General features: G+C 42.2%; 1 protein-coding gene across 3 annotated transcripts; it reads right to left on the bottom strand.

Moving 5' to 3' along the window:
- Positions 1 to 14: 14 nt before the first annotated feature.
- Positions 15 to 18036, bottom strand: MPV17L (MPV17 mitochondrial inner membrane protein like). 3 transcript variants are annotated; one of them, XM_072942664.1, is made up of 4 exons: positions 17444 to 18036; positions 14634 to 14704; positions 11315 to 11344; positions 15 to 1944 (listed from the first exon to the last, which is right to left on the bottom strand). In XM_072942664.1, exons 1-4 carry the CDS (start codon positions 17751 to 17753, stop codon positions 1852 to 1854), a joined length of 504 nt encoding a protein of 167 aa, XP_072798765.1. In that variant the 5' UTR covers positions 17754 to 18036; the 3' UTR covers positions 15 to 1851. The 3 variants fall into 3 exon arrangements, with proteins under 3 accessions (XP_072798765.1, XP_031543430.2, XP_072798766.1); XM_031687570.2 differs by lacking the exon at positions 15 to 1944 and adding an exon at positions 11058 to 11237; XM_072942665.1 differs by lacking the exons at positions 15 to 1944; positions 14634 to 14704 and adding an exon at positions 11084 to 11237.
- Positions 18037 to 19054: the final 1018 nt, after the last annotated feature.

The raw sequence follows: 19054 nt of genomic DNA, 5'->3' as shown, positions 1-19054 counted from the left end.
AAGGACACTTCAGATAGTTTGTAAGGCTTTTGATCAGCATTTAATAAAGCCATCAAAACCCCCTAAGACCATCAAATGGCCATGGCCAACTCCCTTGCCCATCTCAAGAGCCACTCCAGAGCTTCGCTGCTTTCCTGAATTATGATCGTGCCCTCGATACTAGAGGCCAGAAGTCCTGAACCCTCAATTTCCCACACCTGCTTCCTACGTTCAAGCATCCATCTGTTCTTCTCCATTCACCTCTGCTCTTTCCCCTTTTTTTTCAGAGGACAAGGGGTCCAGCTTTGCAGCTGAAGTCTCATGGCTCCTTTGTACCCTGGAAACTATCCAGTCAAACGACGTCAAAGACCTCATTCCACTAATTTCCCATTCTGCTTTATCTTTAGTTGTCTCTTTCCCTGAACAGAAGAGCCTGCCAAAGCCTCTGCAAGCAAAGCATCCTCCTTTCTGCTCCTTCAGGTACCACCTTCTATCTCTACCTTTCACAGCTGAGCTTCTGAAACTCTTCACTCCTTGTCACCATCTCACTTCTCACTGATTTCTTTTTGAAAGCTCCACAAAATCTTGTCTCAATGCCCCCTAATTTCCTGATGCATTAGAAATTCGTCTTTTTAGTTACTTAAGCTCTCTGTAGCATCGTATAAACGTTATCCCCATCTTCATTCTTTTAAATTCTCTCCACCTTCTTTCTTTTGGGGTGCCACTCGCCTTAGTTTCCCTTCCTGACATTAGGCTCTTTTCTCCCTGCTTCCTTTGTAACATCTTCGGACCACTTCGTAAGTGGGCATGTTCTCTAAGGGGCCATCTTCAGCTAAATGAGTCTTCTCCCTCTCACTGTAGGCACAGGGCAAGCTCACCCACTCCCCCGACTGGACGTTCACCTGGATGCCAGTGACTTTTGAATGCCTATATCTAACCTCACCCTTCTCCTGACTCCACCCTGATTTATCTGCTTGTCTGCTGGATGTCTGTGGGCTTCTCAAAAGCAACATGTCTGAAAGGGAACTCAGCATCTGCCCTTAGAACCCTCCTCCCCCTCCCCTTTTGTCTTCTAATAAAACCTCTGTGCATCTTATCACCCAGGCAAGAGGCATCAGAGCCATGGTTTATCTCTCTGACTCGCCCACTCCATAGCCAATCAACTACCAGATAGACCTTACTTCCTTCCCTTCCTTTCTGCTCCCATGGCTCTGATGCAGCCTTTCCTGCCTCTTCCATGGGCTAGTACAGTGGACTCCTCCCTAATCTTGGTGGTTCCAATCTCGAGCTCCCTTGGATCCATTTTGCATGCTGCTGTGAGGATGAACTTTCTAAGGTGAAGATCTGATGTTACTTCCCTGCTATAAATTACTTCAGGTTCCCCATTACCCGGAGTCCACACTTTAACAGAATAACCAAGGCCTTGCCTGTGTAGCCTTAATTCCTGCTCATCCCCTTCATGTGGACCACCTTCCAGCCACGTGAGACTTCTTGCAAACACGAATGGACTCTTACCCAAATAGCTGTGAGCCCATGAGGCTAATCATAGCAGGGTAATGCCTTCCACAAAGTGCAGATCAGAAGAGTTTGATTGGCCTCCTCTTCACTTGTTGGTGGGGCGGGAATTCCCACCCTAAAGCTGTGGGGAGGGGCTGAACACTGAACAGGTGGGTCTCATAGCAGGTTATTAGTCACATAGACTCATAGTCCAGGGGGTGGAGGGCATGGCAACAGCAGGCAGGGCCACACGGAGGTTGCACTTGGGAACAGAGTGAACCAGCAGGGGCTCTCGGGGGCAGACTTTGGAGTAACAAGAGGGTGGAGGTGACTCCGTTGTCCACTGGATGGTGTGATTCCCTTCTCTAAATGATTTCACAGGCTGGCAGGGCACTGGAGGCGGCTACTTGGGGGTAAACTGCAGCTGTTCCGGGTGATAAGGAGGGCGATTTGGCCTGGGGACCTGACCTATGGGAGCAGAAGGGGAGGACAGTTTGAAGTTAGACCATTTTAAGCGCCTCTGTTTTGCCTCTAGTCCCCTTAATCCTGGGGGAATAAAACGGAAGGCAGTACTTAACCTTGAATCTTGATTTCAGGGTGAATACCAGAATGGATTCTTTGATACCTTGGTATCAATTTAAACCTTGGTGATTGAGAGTTTTAGGAAATAGAAGTCCTTCCCTAGGAAGTGACGTTGCCACTTGACCAAGAGGGAGAGGTGATCATCCATAATACAAAGTGTGTGGACTCTTTCCTATTGATGTCCACTCAGTTGACCCCAAGGGGTCTGGGAGAAGGGGTGATGTCCTCTAGCACTACAGCATCTGGCAATGAACTGAGGACAGGAGGCCACCCCCACCTACAGGTGAATGGGCCAGAGGACTCAGGTTTGGCTTCGTCTTGTAGCAAGGAGGCCTTGAGAACCACACCGACCTTGTGAGATTCCACTTCCATGACTCAAAGAATAACAGGACACTGAGTATGGATGCTCAGATCCTGTGAGAGACTGTTTTCCGAGGAGCCCAGTGCAGAGCCAGCAATTCCTGCTCTGATGGTACGTGATTCAGGCCCAAGGAGGGCAATTTCTTGCATCAGAAGCCCCCGGACAACTTACGGACATCATAGGTGGTCCAGAGACCCCAGCAAGCACAGGAGAACGTTGCTAAATCCTCTTCACTGAGAGGAGTGCTTGTTGATCTTAATTTAGACAGACTCTAGAGTCCTTTGTTGGAGGGGCTCCCACTCACGGTGGGCTAATTTAATAGTGACAGCATAAATGGAAAAAGAGTAGTTCTAAGAATTATATGGTTTTAAAAAGAGAAGCACTATAAAACAATGGAAAAACGAAAAATCATTGTGTTAATTGTTCCAGTAAATAACATCTAACCACGCACATGTTTTCTTCACCCCAAACATCGTGATAATCCAGAAGTCAGTCAATTATTAGCTTTTGGATTTCAAAACAGGCTTTGGAAACTCATCCTGGAAGGATTTTTAAATAGTTCTTATAGTCTGAAAACTAACCTCTGAGTAGGAAAAGTCAAGTCCCAGAGGGCTGAAGTCATAAAGTTTCTGCAATGATTGATAGATTTGTGAAGAACAAATGAAGAGTCAGATAATCTTGCCCTGGGAGATATATTCCTTAACAGAGGGAGGTCAAATGGACAGGGACTGCGGTCCGAGCTCCTAGGGGCTGAGGCTGGAGAGACTGCTTAGAGAGGACTTGAGTCAGCACAGAAAGGCACCCCCACCGGCAGCCTCTCTGGGGTGAGCACTGGGGCAAAGGGGAGCCAAGTCCAGGCTCACAGACCATCTCAGTCACTGCCTAAGCCAAGGGCAGCCTGGGTCCATGCCCAGAAGCTGTGCAGCAGCCTTCGTCAATGCCTGCATTTTCATTTCTCAGCAAGATGGACACATCTGTGACTCAGACATGGCCCAGCCCTCTAAATTACTCTAGTCCCCTTAAGCCGGAGGGGAAAAAAGTGGAAGGGAAAGCCTTAGGAACCCCATCCTGGCTGGAGCAAGCACAGGGTTGAATATTAGCCTAGTTTAAAAAAATTTTTTTTCACATTTGATTAACAAGTGGAATTTGAATAAAAAGGAGGCAAGGACAAAACATCCTAGGAGAGGACACATGAGCAAATGTCAGATGTTCTGATGGGACGAAGAGGAAACCAGTCTGTAGCAGAGGAGGCAGAGCGGGGAGTAATACATAAATGTTAATGTTTGCTTTTAATATTTGTTTGTATGCTTTATCATTATTTTAATGCATTTGCATTTAAAATTTGCCTCTTCCAGCTTTCACTTTATAATTGACTATTTTGCACACCTTTTTTTCTTTTAAGGAGCGCAAAGTTCTTCATTTCTTCAGGTAGAAGTTTCATTGCTCCAAATCGTTGAGAAATGACTCAAGATGTATACGTTGCTCTTTATAATTTCCCCCAGAGGGTAAAATAAACTACCTGCATTCATTAACTCTGTTCAAAAATTTTGCACATCATCTTCAGGAACTTCTCTAGTAGTATTCTCAGAAATTCATTATTGGCCAAAAGCCTGGAAATCATTGTTCACTTTAGTATTATTTATCATTATGGAGCAAAAAAAGTCTGCAAAAACTTGGCAAATTATAATTTCTGCCTGGTGGGTTTATATCTTACTGTTCAGTGTATTAATTTAATACTTCATTTCCCTTTATTAAGTCCTCTAAATGTTATTAAGCATTTTTTCTGGCATTCAACCCATGCATAAACTGACTTTTTCCCACTTTCTTTTAGGAGCAAAAAAATAACATAAAGTAAGACTGGCCAAAACGAACAAGAACCTTTACTAACACACTTATTTTCCCCCCTAAGAACGTTCTCCTAATCGTCAATTTAGAGGCCTGCTGTTGAAGTCAAGTGAACAGGGAGTATTTTCACTCTGGTTTAGTAGTTTCTGTTTCAGATTTCCGATTTGAAACCCTTACACAGAAGACCATTCAGGTAGAATGATCCATGAAAATTTAACAAACCTAAACCCTACAGGTAGCTTTATTTCATTTGTTCTATTCCCATTCAAATTGCAGAACTAAAAGCTAAGTGCTGGGTACAAGGAAGGGAATTCCATCTCCCACCTTCCAAGTTAACTTCCTGACCATTACTTACTATTCCTATTATATCCACAACAGTTTGATTATAATGTTGAACAGACAGTGACCTGGGATGAAGACGTACTATTACAGAAAGGGAGCCACAGAAAGATCGAATGTGACCTTACGCATGTGTGTATGTACGTCCACAAACAGCATAGACATGTACATGTTAGCTGAACTCAACTCCAGAACAATCCAGCTTGTTTTTCAAACATGTATTAGCAGTTCCTTCATTAAATGTGTTTAAGGAAGTCTATTCCACTCAAGACAGCAGGAGAGAATTTAAATTACGGGAAAAAATGAGGGAACTCGAGACCAAAAGAGCCACGTGACTAGTGGATGGTGGGAGCAGCAGCTTCAGTAACTTGCAGTTGAAGCTCAAGTTGGCCTCCTCAGTATTAATGAAAGGAATCTTCATACTGCATTTTTTTTCCTATTTTATGCTCAAAAAGAATGATTTTTGAGAACTCACTTAGGAACAATTTTAATTCTAAATTTTTAGCTCTATTAGAGTACATAATACATAGGCAGTAGACTAAACCTTTGCAAGAATTCATTAAGTAACAAAGAGTACATACAGACAGGTAAGGACCACCTGTATTTCAACCCAAAGTAAAGGCATGAATCTTGCATTTCCAATAAAGATGATTAGGAAAGATGACAGGATGTAAATCTCATTTCCTTTAGTATTTCCCAGAATATTCATACCACCAATAACACAAAACAGCCAGAGTCATTTGCAATATTTAACTAAAAAAAAAAATTCATTTATTTTTCATGACACGAAATCACATTGCACCCAAAATTTTATATCCATACATAACGTTTAAATTTTGAAATGAAACAACTGGTATTGCTTTTACAATCCTTTCCTCCCAAAATATGAAAAAAGAGTAGTCTAGCTCCATGGCTCAGAGGGACAGGACACAGATATGAGTATTAAAAAATGAACAAATAGTTATTCACCATGAATACTAAAAAGGCAATATTCAGACATAGCAGGTGTCTGAGCAACTATCTGACCTCAGTATCGAGGTAGAGTATCAGTCTTGACCTAGCCCTTCACTAGGAAGCATAATCAAGCACTGAGATGTCTCAGCTCCAAAATGGCTTACCATCTAACTGGAATTAATTCTCAGTCCCCCATATTCACAGAATTCACAACCTACATCTCCCATCCACTGTCAACCTAAAGTGAAATGTAGTCAGTTCTGTTATTTGGCAATGACCTGGCTACCTGGCTGAATTTCCATTTTCAGGTCATACAGATGTGTTGTCCTATACAGATGAGTATGAGTCGAGTAGGAGTGGATGACCACCTGCATATTATGATTTCAGGGCTCCCAGAAAGTGATGTGCAGAGTAAATCTGTAACAGTTGTGAGCTGGTGGTCATCACCCACAGGCAGCCACAGTGCATGAACCACAAACTAAGGAAAACTAACATACATAAAGGGGGGATATTATTCAGGGTTCTCCAGAGAGACAGAAGCAATAGGATTGTGTCTAGAGAGAAAGAGATCTATTATAAGGCTTGGCTCACATGATTATGCGGGCAAGGCTCAAGATCTGCAGGGTGAGGCAGCAAGCTGGACACCCCAGAGAATTTAATTAAGTTCCATGCTGAGTCTGTAGGTCTTAGAACCAGGCAAGCTGACACTGCAGCTCCCATGTGAAGGCCGACAGACTTGAGACACAGGAAGAGCCAAAGTGTCAAGTCCAAAGGTAGGAAAAAAGCCAATGTCCCAGTTTGAAGGCAGTCGGGCAGTAAGAATTCTATTACCTGGGAGGAGACCAGTCTTTTTGTTCGATTCAGGCCTTCAACTGAGTGGACGAGGCCTTAGGCAGGACAATCTGCTTGACTCAGTCTCCCAATTTAAGTACTTTTGGAGGTAGGGGGAAGTAATCAGGTTTGTTTGTTTGTTTGTTTGTTTGTTTATTTCTAATGGAGGTACTGGGGATTGAACCCAGGACCTCATGCATGCTAGGCATGCAGTCTACCACTGAGCTATACCCTCTCCACCCCCAATTTAAATACTAATCTCATCCAAAAACACTTTCAGAGAAACACCCAGAATAATTTTTGACCAAATAACCCTGTGGCCCAGTCAAGCTGACTCATAAAATCAACCATCACAAAGGGTAATTTAGTGGTTTGGAGAAGGCCCAACTACCATGATTTCCTCCAATTCTCAAGAACAAATAATACAGGCCTTGCAGAGCTGGGGAGGGGTGTGAAGAGATGGTTTTTGGAGGTTTATATCAGGGCATCAAAGCCCACAAGTCTTAACCATCTCCAAGAAAACACAATTTTCTGGGCCTGGGGCCAAAGCATGTGAAGGTCTGGGCTGTGCTGAGCGTAAGACAGGACAGCTGCCTGAATATAAGGGGTGAAGATGAAAGGGCCATCAGTCTGGACTCCTCAGAACCAGTCTGGGCCAAAAAAAACGACAGATGAGAAATCCAATTACCTTCATTCACTCAACAGTGTTAGAGTTTCCACCATGTGCTGGACACTGTGTGGGACGTTTCAGAGACAAATATGAATAAGAAATATATTCTTCCTTCGAGTAGCTCAGTCCGGTAGGGAATACAAACATGCAAACAGATAAAGATCATCCATTGTGGAAAGTTTCACAATACATTGCAATGATCTTTGCCTGGCTGGTGTTTCAGGTTTTTTTTTTTTCTTCAATTTTTTAGTTGAAGTGCATGGCCGGTTTTAATGCAATGGGAAATGAACGTCATAATGTAAAGTGTATCAGAAGTCTCCTGCCAAAAATATACCCTCTTCTTTTCTACCTCCTTTCAGCACAGCAATAGTTTCTAAAATTCCATCCAGAGATTCGTTTTTGTTAGCAATTAAAAAAAAAAAAAAACAACTTAGCCATAAAGGCTGTCATCCGCATCTCAGTGAGTTAGCTTAATAAACCTACTTTTCTAAATGTAGCTCAAGTCAGTCACAGGAGAGAATGGGAGTTTGGAGAGGTGAGGAAGAGATGAGATCTGATCTGGAAGATACAGCACTAAGTTGGAGAGAATGCAGGACAGGGCATCCAGAACGGGGGGATCTCTGAAAAGAAAGTGGACACCGCAAGGTCAAAATCTTCTGGCATGAGAACCCATCAGGTTTCTAACACTTTCAGAAGATGAACCTAATTGCAAATAGAAGCTGCCTCCAGAATGTTCCCTTACTTCAAGATTCTCTCTAGAGCTGATCCTTCTTCCTTTTCTCCCCTCTGGGGGAAGAAATTCCAAAATAGGGGTCTCTGCTACCATCTCTCTAAAGCATAGCTGTCATATGACTTAAATAGGCTGGTCCCTATAACCTCATTACAATTATTCTGCCCCCTCCTGCCAGCCCCCAGTGTCTGGGTGGCCGTGGCTGGGGAGGGATGAAGTACAGGAGAAGGGGGCTTATTATGGCCACTCAACAGGGAAAGAGGACAGAAGGTATGGACGAATAAAGATTTAAGGAAAGACAGACTTACAATGGGGAAGAGAACTAAAAAGAAATACCTTTTTAACTGATAAATACCAATCATGTTAGTCAGCTGTAAACCATTCCCTTTTATTCACTTGGTTGGCTGCTGTTTACAGCTCTTCATCCGTCATCCTTTATCTTTAAAGTCCGGATTTCCCCTTCCACTTATTGGCCGTTGACAGTATTAAAAGAATAATTTTCTGTAAATCAACTACACTTCAATATAAACAAATAAATAAATAAGAACTTTCTCAATATTTTTTTGGAGGGGGGAAGTAATCAGGTTTATTCATTTGATAGAGGTACTGGGGATTGAACCCAGGACCTCGTGCATGCTAAGTATGCACTCTACCACTGAGCTATATCCTACGCACCTCAGTAGTTTTTTAATTGCATTTTCCGTGATTTGGTTTCTAAATATCGGTAAAACTAGATTAAATGTAGCCAATGCAAAGTCATGATCTTCAGGCACAAAAATCCATTAACTTTCTAATTCTTTCAGGAGATGAACATAATTTTAAACAAAAGCTGCCTCCAGAATATATTGTTAAGCATGTTCTGGATATAAGTGGTTTTGGCAAACACCCTGCAGAAGTTCACATAAAATTCCACTCAACATAAACTGTCCATCTTGCAAAAGAAAATATTTTTCAATAGCTTCAAATGAATCCTAAAGGATGACGATTCTTAGAAGAGATATAGAGAAAGTATACAGCAATAATGGATGAATTAGAAATTGTAGTTCTGGGTTATCTACCTTAATTAAAGAGACTAATTTTTTTTTTTTTTTTTTTTTTTGCTAACCTGAAGAGACTTTTAGTTCGGTTTTGGTTAACATAGTTGATCTGGAGGCCCTACTTAGATACAACCTGAACACCAAAGTTAAATCTCTTTATCAATACATTTTATAGTAAAAGAAGTAAAACATTTTCTTCGAAGTATTAAAAACCAAAATTGGAATTATCACTGAAGTACTAGAATGTAAAAATGTTTCCCTCTTTGAACTAAATCTTTTGTAGTTGTAATTCCTTTCATCCATTAAACAGTTTTCTTATTTTGGCCCCAAAAGCATCCATACAAATAAGATAAAATTTTCCTAAAGCACCCTTCATTTTTATGAACCCCTAAATGCCAAATTTCACTGACTGTGTACTGGACAAATAATCAGTCACTTTGTCCGCTGAATCACCTTTCTGATAGATTTTGAGGAAAGTATTTTTACATGCCACTCCCGTGCTTGGTATTAGAAAATTTTAAACACAGGCAAACTCTCACATTGCCTAATTCTTTCCAACCAAACCAAACTATGATATAGATAAAGGAATGACTTTCATTAATTTTCCTAGAAATGAAAAAGACTGATAGGTTTGCAAATTATGCATGATTTTTAATTACAAGTAAGCTGGACAGAAGCATCTGCATTATTCAAAGCTGAGGCACAGTCACTGGTCTGGATATACTTTTTAAATAACAAAACATGTCATGTATTGTGAAATAGCTTTTCTGTTGTATCAGCTACTTTTAAAACTATGCAAAACACAGATTATTTTAGAAATAAACTATTTAGAAGTTTTCTTACTGTTGTCCCAATAATGTAAAATATATTAACACCTATTAAATTGAAATAAATCATATACTTAGAAGTTATATACTTATGACATATAAATTTATATTACAATTTATATAAATTATATGCTTAAAATATTTAGGAATACATTCTTAAGTTAATCTCAAATATAAATTCTGAAGATAAATATATTAACATCTCAGCCCTTCACATCCTTACATTTGTGAAACACTCCACTGGAAGCAACAGAATAGTGATGCGATTCTTGGATGAAAATTGCTAAAACTTCTTGAATTATTCACATAATTCTTAAACCCACTGGTTTTGAAGTTAGAAAAACTGCGTAAATCTGAAAAACTGGATTGAGTTTCTCATGTCTGCCTTAAAGATTACCTATAAAGATTCGTTAAAGCACTAATTTAAAAAATAGGACATCACTGTGAATTTTGGGCAACTATTTTCCCTGGAACTTTATGAAATAGAATTCTTCCTTCCAAAAGAAAACTTAATTTTTTTTAGACACTTTAGTCAATATATTTCTTTTAAAAGCCAAATACTTTATATATTTCTTTTTTTTTTCAAAATTTCTTTCTTTTTTTATTTTTTAGGGGGAGGTAATTAGGTTTACTTATTTAAAATTTTTACAGGTGGTGATGAGAATTGAATCCAAGACCTTGTGTATGCTAAGCATGCGCTCTACCACTTGAGCTATACCCTCCCCCTCCTTTTGTATATTTCGTATGTCAAGGAAATGCAATGTTTAGCCAAGTAAATATGCTGAAGGCTAAAAAGCATTAAAGAATACTTAAAAACTATAAAAGTAGAAGACATCAGCCAAATTACATTCTGTACAGAACACAATGATCATACACTGTTTTGTTTTTTGATATAAAATGTACTTATAGAACCTTAGTATCAGCATAACAGTAAGTTATACAGTATTTTAGGGGAAAACCTGGTGATTCAATCTTCCTGATCGAATTCTGTGTAAACAGAAATTTACTATAAGGACTGTTTTTGTTATAAAAGGTAATCTGATCCAAAAATGTTTAGGAGATAACCTGAGACTTCAGAGGAGAGAAGTATACAATCAAAATGAGGGTTCCTTAAATCAACTGGCAACAAAATATTAGACTAGAAATAGTAGTGATTATAAAATGCCACTTTGCCACTGTTATTGATAGTAGCCGAAGTATTAGAGAAGTAATCCTTTCAGATTAGAATGGGAAAAAAGGGAGATGCGAATAAAATTGAAAGTTATCATCACTAGTTAAGAAACAATCAAGTCTACAGAATAGTAATTCTTCAAAATGGAGTACACAAGTGGTAAGCAAAGTATTTCATCTGCAGTCAATCCACTGCCTTTAAAAAATTAGCCACTTTCAGGGAGTTCTCAACTTGTCATTTCTGTGGGGCCTTTTCAACCTCGCGTGTCCCCTTTATACGAAGGAGAGTGAAAGCTGACTTCAACGTGCCATCACCACCCTGTTGTGAGAAGCAGAGGAAGGTGGCCCACAGAAAACCACAGAGTCCAGTGTAAGCTGTTCTCCAGTGAACAGGAACAAGGCTGAAGTTGGCCAGCTGTAACATAGAGACAGTCTTAGGGCTCCATATAAACCAAACCCACCAGTTAGCACTCTAAGTGGTTTGAAACTCACCTGTACAAAAGGCCAGTACATCAGACCACTCTGGAATAAAGAAAAACCTTATTAGAATGCCTTTTAATCACATGAAACAATCACACAGTTCATTCCATAAAGCATTAAGAAAGCCAGGCAGCTAGAATGTGGAGGTGGTGTTATATTTCAGACTAAGCTGATTAAATTAGACTATTTATGGTCTCTCGAGTGGAAGAGGGTGGGGAGTTGTACAAAAAGCTGTTAGGCACAAGCATAAAGATTTTTATTAGCTATATTCACAGATCTACAATTAAAAGTCTACCAGAATCAGGACCAATTCCAGAAGACAACTGCTTTTAAAATAACATGTTATTTGTATATTATAATTTTCCTGTTTGCCCAAGCAAATGATGCAGTAATATATTTATAAAATACAGGATCATTACTGAATTTTTAAAACTATAGACCAAACCATTCTTTATGGTGATTTGCTAATAATATATTCTAACTATTTCATGCTGTAGAATAAGTTTAGCGTTTAAGATGGATTTATTTTAACAGGCTTTAACCTATACTTATTGACAAAAAGGTCATTATTATGGATTTTTTTGAAAGATAGAGGTCTTAGTATGTAAATTATATCTTAAAAAAAAAAAAACCTAGAGGTTTTTCAAATAGTCCCTATGACAATGTAATATAAAGGTGGTAGTTTTTTCTTTTCTTACTAATTTTTATTTTCTAAAGTTTCTACGATAAACTGTTGCAATAAAAGCTATTAAAAGTTTAAAGTATACACTCATTTAAGAACTTACTACTTTAGGAAAAGTTATCAGAAGATTAAACCCATCCAAACATGACTTCACTTCTTCACAGCAGTTTTTTTCCTGCAGAGTGTAGCATCACCTAACATGCAGTTGGTCTTGGTCTTCTATGCCATTCCCCACAAAAAGCAACAGGACTCCTCAGAGAAATGGCTGATTCCATTACCTGCCGATTTCAGGGCAGGTAAATGTACCAGACGAACCTAGAACATCTTTTATGACTTAATGTAAGGAAGTGGCTTTAAATAAAAAAAGAAAGGATGGGAGTAGGGGTTTGTCCAAAGGACATAGGAGCCAACCTGAAGGGACTCTCATGGCTCAAATCTGGGATATCTGCACACCAAAAATAATCAAACACAGCAATGAATTATTAGCCATTGGAAAAATGGGAATCCCTGAATCCATGCTGATAATAGAGAAGTAAGCAAATAAACAACTAGGAGAGAAAAGTGGGCTCTTGCTTAGAGGATGCTGAGTGACACCCAGCAAATGTGGGTGGGTCACCCTTGGATGTGTCCTTGCCCACTACCCCTACTTCCAATCAATCAAGACCTGCCAATTCTGCCTAAGTATTTCTCAAATCATTCTTCTTCCTACTGCTTCATTATTTCTTATGTGAACTTGGTTACAATAACCCCATAGCTGGTTTGTTTGTTTGATTGATTGATTTTTATGGAAGTACTGGGGATTGAACCCAGGACCTCATGCATACTGAGCATGCACTCTACCACTGAGCTGTCCCCTCCCCCTAAGTCTTGTTCTGGGAGATCTTCAGGAAAGTCCCCAAATGGTGCTAAGCAACAGAAGGCTGGTACCCTCTTTCTTCTCAGGAGGATCGATTCAACTGACTCATCTGGAACCACTGTTTTTTAAAAAGGGGTGCAGAAGTCCCCATGTTTCTGCCCAACAAAGATAGCCTGTGTGTCTTTGCTAAGGGAGGAGAATCTGAAACATCTGCAAATCCTTGCTGAAAGCCCCTTTTCTTTCACAATTCTGCTTGCTTGGTCTTTGTATGAATATCAGATGTACCTATCACCACAGGATCTATGACATAATGGGAAAACCTGTTCCTTTTTCCAAAATAAAGCAGAAGAAAATCACATTTGGATGTCACCCTGGGCCCACAATTTTCGCTCCAAGGTAAGTTAACAAGAGTCCTGAATGAGGTAGGGGGAGGGGAGAATATAGCTCAGTGGTACGGAGCTGAGCATGCACGGAGTCCTGGGTTCAATCCCTAGTACCTTCATTTAAAAATAAACAAACAAATCTAATTACTCCCCCTCTGTAAATAAATAAATAATTAAAAAAAAAAAAAAGAGTTCTGAGCATTTTCCCCCGGGAAACAAGAAGGAACTGTACTCGGGTAGAGAGGCCCAGGGGAAGCATGTGGCTTCCACCCTCCTCATCACTTGCCTCCAGCTATCAAGCGGGTGATGCTGGTTCTGACACTCAGGGTCTTTCAACAGAAGATGCTAGAAGCAGAGCAGGTGATAGCTGGGGGTGGCATGGCACTGCTTTTGATAGGGAATTAAGTAGATGTGAAGCCCTAAGCCAGTCTGTGCACACTCTGGAATGCTGAAAATTCACCTTGTTGTCTTTAATAGAATCAAACATGCTCTATACCAGCGCTGGAAAGCATCCCTGACTTTGCCAGGCCTTGAGGACACTGCTCAGTAAATCTTCATTGAATAACTGAATTATTTGTTGGACTGGATTATATGTATTGGTACTGGGCACACAGTGCAACAGTTGACTTGCTTCAAGCCTAGGAATAACCCTAGGAAACATCTTCCTTCTCTGTAAATACCTGTGTGATATTAAGAAGGTGCCTTTCATAGGGACTCACCAGAATGCACACCTGGAAACATTGGCTCTAAATGTGGGAACAATTCCATTATGCCACTCACATTCTACTATTCCTTTTTTTTTTTTTAATTATAGTCGGTTTACAATGTTGTGTTAATTTCTGGTGTACAGCATAGGGATTCAGTTACACATATATATATTCCTTTTCATGTTCTTTTTCATTATAGGCTATTACAAGGCATTGAATATAATTCCCTATGCTATACAATAGGATCTTGCTGTTTATTTTACGTACAGTATTTAGTATCTGCAAATCCTGAACTTTCAGTGTATCCCTCTACCTGTCCCTTTCCCCTTGGTAACCATTAAGTTTGTTTTCTCTGTCTGTGAGTCTGTTTCTGTTTTGTAAATAAGGTCATTTGTGTCATTTCTACTATTCCTATTTTGCAATAACCTATTTGGCTCCAAAATTTACTGTGATCACTAACAAGAGTAAATACAAGAACGTCGGAGGTCCCTGTGAACACTGACTAAAATTCAGAGACACTCACATAGAACCACTCTTAAAGCTCCTCGTTCAACTATAGCGAAACAAATTTAAGATCTGTCAAAACATTATACCTTTGTGCCAACCAACTGGGGCCCTAATTTAAGAATATTTTTATTAAAATGTATTTAACGTGAAAAAGATACAAAGAGATCTTGGTTGCATCTTCAAAAGTCTGTCTTACCATATATGTATTCCAGAATTTCTGTCTCAGGTCCAAAAATATGTCATCCTTTCGCTGGAGAATACTCATACCTATTTGCAAAAACAAACACCAAAAATATTTTTAAAAAGTCAATAGGAAGAATCCTGTATAAGAGGTTCATGTTCAAGTTTTCTATTCCAATATGCAAGGTAACCACCACTCTCACTCTCTCGCTATGTCCCTTCTGGCCCAACAGTGAAAACAGAAGATAATCTCCATCCTAAAACTAGGTATATTTTAAAGCAATGATAAGTATTAAGTGAGAAAAGTAGGGCACAAAGTATAGCAGAATCATTTTTTTTTTAAGCTGTAAGAAATCACAAAACCCACAATGTTAGCATAGTGGGACTATTTGGTGACTTTTCCTCTCTCCCTTCAAAACGTTTTGTGAAATGTTTAAAATTTTTAAATTTAATTGCCGCCTTTTACAAAAAGGCTGCAGGACCCTGGGCATTACAGCAACTACAGACATTCCATCAAAGAGGCTTTCTAATTGGAATCTGAAAGCAGGACACCAATTCAGCGTTCCGAAAAACATCTGGAAAACTTTCAAGAACCCTGAAAAGGAATTCAGGGAGCAAAGACAAAACCTTCCTATTTTTAGGAAGGGTGTAAAAATAAAGAGTGCTTTAAAAATTCTCCCCCAACTCGGATTAAGAGGAAGGGAAAATAAGATCTTTTTGATCAATTGCAGGGGGTTCTTAGAACAGGACTCATAAGAAAACCCAGCCCAATTTATCGGTAATATCTCCTTCCACTTACCCAGTACTAATTAAGGGCTAAGCTCGTTAGGTTCTTTCACATGACCCTCCTAGCCCTCAGCTGAGGATGGTAGAGTTACAGAGGAGGAAGAGCTTGGGGAGGTTGACAGCGGTCCAAGTCCAACCTAAGTGTGGATTCCAAGCCAGACTTCTCAATCACAACTACTCTAGTTCCCAAGGGGCCCCAGAACAAAGATACAGGCAATTTCCAAGTCTGAAGTGCCTTAAACATGCAACTCACCCCCTGCCCCCTTACCCCCTTTTTTTTTTTTAACATTTTTATTGATTTATAATCATTTTACAATGTTGTGTCCCACTTACCCCTTTTTTAATTTGAGGAGAAGGAAACCGGGGCCCAGAAATCGGAAAAGCAAAGCAAAGAAGCAGTGTGGGCAGGAATCCATGTCACGGTGCCCTAGGATTGACCCATAGGCCCCAGAAGCCCTGTTCCTGCAGCACCTTTCTGGTTTCAAGCATGCTGAAACCTCCATTGTAATGAAGACCATGCCATGGATTGTGTTGTCTTCAGACAAGTCATTTATCCCCTTTGAGCCTCAGTTTCTAAATCTGTAACATGGGAATAAAGTACCTGCCTCACTGGGATTGTTTGAGGATTAAATAGGAATCTGATTACTAAACGCCCAGCCCCCAGGCTCCCAGTCCCTTCTTGAAGAGGCCACTGCAGTAGCAGGCACGAGGAACTGGTTTGCAAATCTGGTCTGGAAGTCACACCCTGGGACCAGGCAGAGATCTGATAAACTAGGCAGCCCCTGCTCTCAGGTCTTCTGTCCCCTGACCTCACTGACCCCATCGGCCATCTGGCCGGCTGGCACTGCATCAGTCATGTTTCCTGTGCAGTTGGACTCTGGCTCCCCAAATAATACTCACAGGGCAGTGGAGGTTCCTTCAAGGTCGTGACTTGACCACTTCGACCAGGTTAGAAAAAAGTACCAACAGCCAATGCCAAGGTCAGGCCCAGGGCCCTTGAATTTTCTTGGAGGATGGGTGCTCCTCCCCTGCCCACTCCCTTCAGGGAGATAGAAAATGCTATGAAGATGAAGGCCACAGAGCCCCTTCTATTGTTTTTAGAATTTAGGGCCCCAAGGAAGGTTCCCAAAGTCAGGCTCTCAGGCTCCAGGCTGGACTTTCGGAGGAGGGGGTTCCCTGGGACACTCACAGGTATAGAATCCTCTCGTGGCAGGGGTCTGAAGTCTCTTCACATATTCTGTGGGTTTTGACCCTAAGGGGATGGGGTCCCCCTCCCTCCACCAGGCAGGTAAATCTTGTTACCAAAGCAGGACTATGGCCCCGAGCATACATTTTTCTGAGAAAGTAGGCCAGACCTCAGATTCCACCGGCTCTGCCCCTACAGTTCTGAATCCCCTCACATTTTTGTGCCTGAGTTGGAAAGGGGTGTCCTGCCAGTGGAAAGGAGGCCGCTAGCCCCAGACAGGAATTTTCCAAGGAGCAGGACAACTCCCAACCCACAACTTGGTCACAGGGGTTGCAGTGCTATGGTAACTAGCTGGGGATCTCATCAACATTTCCATGGACCTTTTTCAGAAGGAAATAAACCCCAGCCCTGCTTCTCTCAGTTCCAGCCCAGCCCCTGGCCCCCTGAAACCTACAGACCCAGACCACATGCAACCTCAGCATCCCAAAGAAGACCCTGGCCCCTGGATCCCTACCCTGCTGGACCCAGGCCCCCTAACCCCTGGCCTCTCCAGCAACCACCTCTCAACTTCTTCCCCCTCAATCTGTCTAATCCACGGTCCCCAGACATCTTAGCCCTTGCACCTCGACCTCCATCCTCGGCCTGACCTTCCCACTGCCCTCAAACCCTGGTCCCTGGCCCCCAGGCCACAGGCTCCTGCCATGTCTCAGCTCCTTGAAGCCCTGGCTTCAGTCCCCTAGTCCTGGCTCCCGGCCCTGTCACCAGATCCAGCCCCTTCCCCCAGCTCCAGCCCCGGAACCCACCCCCACCCCCTCAATCCCCATCACATCCCCACACCCCACCAGGCTCCTCACCAGCGTAGAAGGCAGAGATCGCCACTGGCCCGCCGAGCGCCTGGTCGCACAGCACCTTGGCCAGGACCGCACGCGGCGCGCGGCCCGGCATCGCGCGCTCCAGCAGGCGCAGCCACACGTAGTTGAAGTTTGCGTGGAAGGCCACGGCCACGGTGGCCACGCGCCGCGTCTGCTGCCAGTCGGCGGGGCCACCCCTCAGGCGCTGCTGCAGCGCATCGCCAGCCGAGAAGAGCGCTGTGTAGAGCAGCACGTTCGTGGGCCACGGGTAACGCCGGACGGCGCGCGGGAGCGCCCGCCACCAGCCCGCCATGCCCCGGCCCTGGGCGCCCGCCAGCCACCGCCGCCGGCTCCCGGGCCACGCCCGGCGCCCCCGGCCCCCGGCCTCCCGCGCGCCGCCTCCCGCCACCTGCACCTGCCTCCTCCGGATGCTGGAGAGCGATTGGGCGCCCCGCGCACACCCAACCCGTGCCGTCCAATCCCGTGGCCACTGGTGGCCATGGGGGCTGAGCTTTTGAAACGCGGCTGGTGCGCATAAGGCACGGTCCCCTTACGTGAAATGTCCACAATAGGCAAATCCATAGGGACCGAGAGTAGGCTGATCATGGGCTGGGCGACGGGCAGCGATGTAAAGTGACTGCTCGCTGGGTGCGGGGTTCTTTTTTGAGGTGATGAAATGTTTTGTAATTAGTGATAACAGTTGCACGGAAAACCATTGAATACACTTTAAAATGGTGAATTGTATGGTATGGGAATTGTATCTCAAAACAAACGAACAAAAAGGTTAAAAAAAGGGGGGGGGATTGAGGGGGAAGAAAAAGAAGAGATACCAAAACTCAGTTACCAAGATGGCGATGTATTTTACATGTTTACATGCAAAGAATTAACACTTTAGACACACACAGACTGATTGTGTAACGGTCTTTGGAGACATTGTCAGAGATTAAAATTTGAGCCCTCTCATGAACGTGAGGTGGGGTTCCTTGGGCCCACTGCCTTCTCTTCAGAGTTTGTGCCTCAATGAATATTACGTCCCCAGCTCCCAGGCACTGTCCCAGGCACTGTCCCAGAAGCAGGGAGTCACTGGAAACCGAAACAGCACATGTAATCTCTGACCTCATGAAAATCAGTATCCCTTTGCTTCCTTTCCCCTCTTTTTCCTTCATTGTCACATCCAATTCCATTCTCATTCTCTCTCTCTTCTATTTGTTTATCCTATTTTAGTTAATTATTAATTTGTCTTCATTTTTAACTTTTCATTTTGAAATAATTCCACTTTTTACAGAGTTGCAGAAATACTACAGAGTCCCCATATACTCTTCACCCAAGCTTCCCCAAACATTGACATCTTACATAACCATGGCACAATTATTAAAGCGAGGAAATAGGCACTGATGTAATACTATTTCCCAAATTACAGACTTTATTCAAATGATTGCCAACTGTCCCGCTAAAGTCCTTTCTCAGTCTGGCATTCAGTCCTGGATCGCTTTGGGTTGCACCGAATTGTCATAGATCACCTTCGTCTCTAATCTGGAGCACTAACTGATTATTCTACAGATTGTTCCTCAATTTGTCAGCCCTATTGTTATGTGCTGAATTGGATGGAATGGG

Source organism: Vicugna pacos, chromosome 18, assembly GCF_048564905.1.
Source record: "Vicugna pacos chromosome 18, VicPac4, whole genome shotgun sequence".
NCBI lineage: Eukaryota > Metazoa > Chordata > Mammalia > Artiodactyla > Camelidae > Vicugna > Vicugna pacos.
The sequence above is the reverse complement of the archived record's forward strand: the minus strand, read 5'-3'. Positions and strand labels throughout refer to the sequence as shown.

Bases quoted from the DNA above. Each gene is read 5' to 3' on its own strand.
- MPV17L (XM_031687570.2), bottom strand. From the start codon at position 17,753: ATGGCGGGCTGGTGGCGGGCGCTCCCGCGCGCCGTCCGGCGTTACCCG. The intron at 14,705-17,443 runs GTGAGGAGCCTG...TTTTGCAAATAG, and splicing joins GATCTCTGCCTTCTACGCTG to GTATGAGTATTCTCCAGCGA. The intron at 11,238-11,314 runs GTGAGTTTCAAA...TCTATGTTACAG, and splicing joins TGTACTGGCCTTTTGTACAG to CTGGCCAACTTCAGCCTTGT.